This window comes from Limulus polyphemus, unplaced genomic scaffold, assembly GCF_000517525.1.
Source record: "Limulus polyphemus unplaced genomic scaffold, Limulus_polyphemus-2.1.2 Scaffold9855, whole genome shotgun sequence".
NCBI lineage: Eukaryota > Metazoa > Arthropoda > Merostomata > Xiphosura > Limulidae > Limulus > Limulus polyphemus.
This window is the reverse complement of record NW_013675465.1, coordinates 1-4,044: the sequence shown is the minus strand read 5'-3', so window position 1 is coordinate 4,044 and position 4,044 is coordinate 1. Positions and strand designations below refer to the sequence as shown.

At 34.2% G+C, this 4,044-nt stretch overlaps 1 protein-coding gene across 1 annotated transcript in view; it reads left to right on the top strand.

The window, feature by feature from the left end:
- Positions 1-4,038, top strand: part of LOC111083498 (MKL/myocardin-like protein 1) — a gene marked incomplete at its 5' end in the record, with an annotated part of 19,264 nt that extends 15,226 nt beyond the window's left edge. The window contains one exon of the mRNA XM_022380070.1: positions 934-4,038. Coding sequence (XP_022235778.1) covers positions 934-1,442 — 509 coding nt within the window. The remainder of the gene's footprint in view (positions 1-933) is intronic.
- Between the last annotated feature and the right edge of the window lie 6 nt (positions 4,039-4,044).

Sequence of the window (4,044 nt, the reverse complement as noted above, 5' to 3'; positions counted from 1 at the left end):
TGTTACCCTTGATCACAGCAATATAATCTAACACCTGTATGTGAGTTTAGTATTATTTATATATGTCAACATTACAAGTATTGTTACTGTAATATGTTACCTTGATCACAGCAATATAATCTAACACCTGTATGTAAGTTTAGTATTATTTAAATATGTTAACATTACAAGTATTGTTACTGTGATATTTGTTACCCTTGATCACAACAATATAATCTAACACCTGTATGTGAGTTTAGTATTATTTATATATGTCAACATTACAAGTATTGTTACTGTGATATTTGTTACCCTTGATCACAACAATATAATCTAACACTTGTGTGTAAGTTTAGTATTATTTAAAGATGTTAACATTACAAGTATTGTTACTGTGATATTTGTTACCCTTGATCACAACAATATAATCTAACACTTGTGTGTAAGTTTAGTATTTTATATATGTCAACAATATAAGTATTGTTACTGTGATATTTGTTACCCTTGATCACAACAATATAATCTAACACTTGTGTGTGAGTTTAGTATTATTTATATATGTCAACATTACAAGTATTGTTACTGTGATATTTGTTACCCTTGATCACAACAATATAATCTAACACTTGTGTGTCAGTTTAGTATTATTTAAAGATGTTAACATTACAAGTATTGTTACTGTGATATTTGTTACCCTTGATCACAACAATATAATCTAACACCTGTATGTGAGTTTAGTATTATTTAAAGATGTTAACATTACAAGTATTGTTACTGTGATATTTGTTACCCTTGATCACAGCAATATAATCTAACACTTGTGTGTAAGTTTAGTATTAAAGATGTCCACATTACAAGTATTGTTACTGTTATATTGTTGTGATCAAGGTAACATATTACTAACACCTGTATGTGAGTTTAGTATTATTTACAGTACTGTACTCTCTATTTCAGAACTTTCTCCCAGTGCTGCACATGAGCCTGCCACACCTACTACTCCAGAAACACAGACTTCTAACAATCATTATGATGGTCCAGTGTTTCCCACTCAGTTAGTTCTTAGTCCACCATCAACAATGCTGAATGAATGTGACCATGGGAGTCAGTCTACCCTGGAACTAGATTTTCACCTAGATTTGGAAAACCTTGAGGCCATGGACTTGGGAGGAGTACTCGCCAGTGAAGATGGTCATCGTGCGGGAGGAAATTATCAGCTGTCAAACATGGCCCAATCTAACGATCACGAGATGGACATGGAATTGACAGAACTGTTGAACGTCATACTGCCACACTCCTCAAGTGGAAGCACTTCTAGTGATTCACAGCCATATTACTGTGGCTCAAATGACCACGACCCTTTGTTGTCTACTCTTGGGACCAACCAGGAAACCCTGGATCTCTTTTCTCTTGAAGAAATTGAAATGCGACCACCACCAGCTCTTGCCTGGGACTTTGCCACCTAGTGGTACTTTTGCAATAGTTAGGTGACATGATCAACTTCAACAAATCTGTTTGTTGTAAAACATAACACTTGACGTCATTCAATTATATTAATAACCAAGAACTAAAGAAATAGGGTTACATTAACTATAGAGTTTAATGTTAACCAGGAAGGGTTGTGTATGATGCCTGGCTCTTCAGTCAGTGTACCTGCAAGTCATCAACAAGAATAAACCAGGAAAGTGCCAGATCTAGTTGTTGATATAATAGTTTTGTTAGACTTTGTTAACTTAGGGGTGGGGACCCATAAGTACTTATGTGTGTGTCATTAGGCTTCCTACAACTCACCTATGCTGTAGTTTCGTATATATTTTCTTGTAACCCACAGGTGTTAAGTGGGTCATTATGACCCATGGTGTTGTGTTATTAATTACCTTACAATTTCATTGTGTTAGTGCTATTAATTCTCATGTAATCCATGTGTGTGTGTGTCATTAGTCCTATTGTAATCAACAGATTATTGTTATTAGTTTCCTTGTGCATGTTAGTGTGTTATGACATCCTTAAAACCCATGTGTCATTAGGTTTAATTCACGTGTGTTATCATGTTCCTCATAACCCACTAGTATTATAGGGTCATTAGGTTCTTTGTAGCACATACTTATCAGTGTATCATTAGTCCACTTGTAACCCGTGTGTTGTGTAATAAATTGACTTTTAACCTGTGTACTTTATCATTGGTCCCTTTGTAACATTTGTGTTAAGACATCATTTTTCCACTTTAACCCATGTGTTAGTGTGTAATAAGTCCACTAGTAAACCACATGTTACTGTACCATTAGTTTCTTGTAACCTATGTGTACTTTATCATTGGTCCTTTTGTAACCTATGTGTACTTTATCATTGGTCCTTTTGTAACCCATGTGTATGATTAGTCCACTTGTAAACCACATGTTACCGTACCATTAGTTTCTTGTAACCTATGTGTACTTTATCATTGGTCCTTTTGTAACCCATGTGTACTTTATCATTGGTCCTTTTGTATCCCATGTATGTTTATCATTGGTCCTTTTGTAACCCATGTGTTCGTGTGTAATAAGTCAAACTTGTGTATTACTAGACTGTTTGTCCACTGCTTAGTGCCTTAATTTTAGTTTTCCTTCTGCCTTGTAAAAATACATGCTGACATAATTACGTTGATAACTATATTTAGTTAAACTTGTTTTTCTAAACTTATCTTGGAAGCTACAAAGTTTAGTTCACATTTTTATTTTTGCCAGATAACTTTCTCCCACGTGATAACCCTGTAGGAAATGGCCCACTTCTTCAGATTACATGTACAGTGTAACAAGTGTCTGGTTTCTAGGTTTCCACCTTCTCCCGACACAATGTAGTAATGCAAGAGTATCCTGGGAATAGGTTCATGTTATCAGATGAACTGCCAGTAAATATCAGGCAATGGAAACTATTGAACTCATAGTAAGTTGACTTCCATAAGCAGACTTAACAGTTAAAATTGTCAGACTACAAGCCAGATCATAGTTTAGAACCAAGGATATTACTTGAAGAAAGTTGTGAAAATAGTACCTTAGACTAATGAACATTTTAAAGTTTCTTGTAAAACATGAATTTTTTCTGCTAAGGTCTGGCATGGCATGTATAAGATTGACTTCTTGTTAAACAACAAGTATCTCTGTGAAAGATTTCGGTAATACAATACAAGTATACCAAAACGTATTAAATTAAAAGAAGTATCTTTAATTGTTGGAAACCAGTGTCTTTGTAATCTTTCATTGTGGTAAGGTCTTTTCAGAATAATCAGGGTTTTCTCTCAATTCTTTGATAACAACAGCCAAGTAAATGGGCCTCAGATATTCAGGCAACTGATTGTTACCCATTTTTTTCAAAGACTTTATACTTTTGTATTTTGAACTTATAATAGGTTCTCTCTTTTATTGGTATGATCAGTGACATTTTCTGTGAAGTCTTGTGGTTATGGGAGAACAAAGATAAGGTTACTGTGAGTTAATCACACAAGTGAACAGTCATTTGTTTTTCTTCTTTGCCGGTTTTGTATGAAGATGTACGTGACCAGGAACCATGTTCTTGTGTGTTTTATACCTTATAATAAGTCAAATGTTTCATGGAACAAAGATGTATGCTAATTCCACATAGAAGTTTAAGAAACAACCAACCTTTGAATATAGTTAGTAAAGGATTATCTGTGTAGGTTTAGAGAGATTCTTACTCAAGACATAAAATATTCATAAGACACAAATAGTACTAGGGTATTATAAAACACCCTTCCCTTCTTGACCTTAATTAGTGGTCAGTGCTAGCCCGTTTTGATATACAGTGATGATGATAAAGCTGTAGTTAGTATTCCTTGTAACTCTTGGTGGTCAGAAAGTTAATCTGCATTTAATTTTATCTTCTTTTTATTTGGGGTTCCTCTTGCACGAGTAAAGTTATCTGGTGTATAGTTAATAAAAACTAAAGCCACTCTCACTAGTCAGAGGGTTAATATGTAGGTTATTTAATCTTCTTCCAATTTGGAGTTCTCATAGGGTGATTGAAGCTGTCTGGTGATTTAGTTTATAAAGCTCTCTAAAGATTCATCTGGAA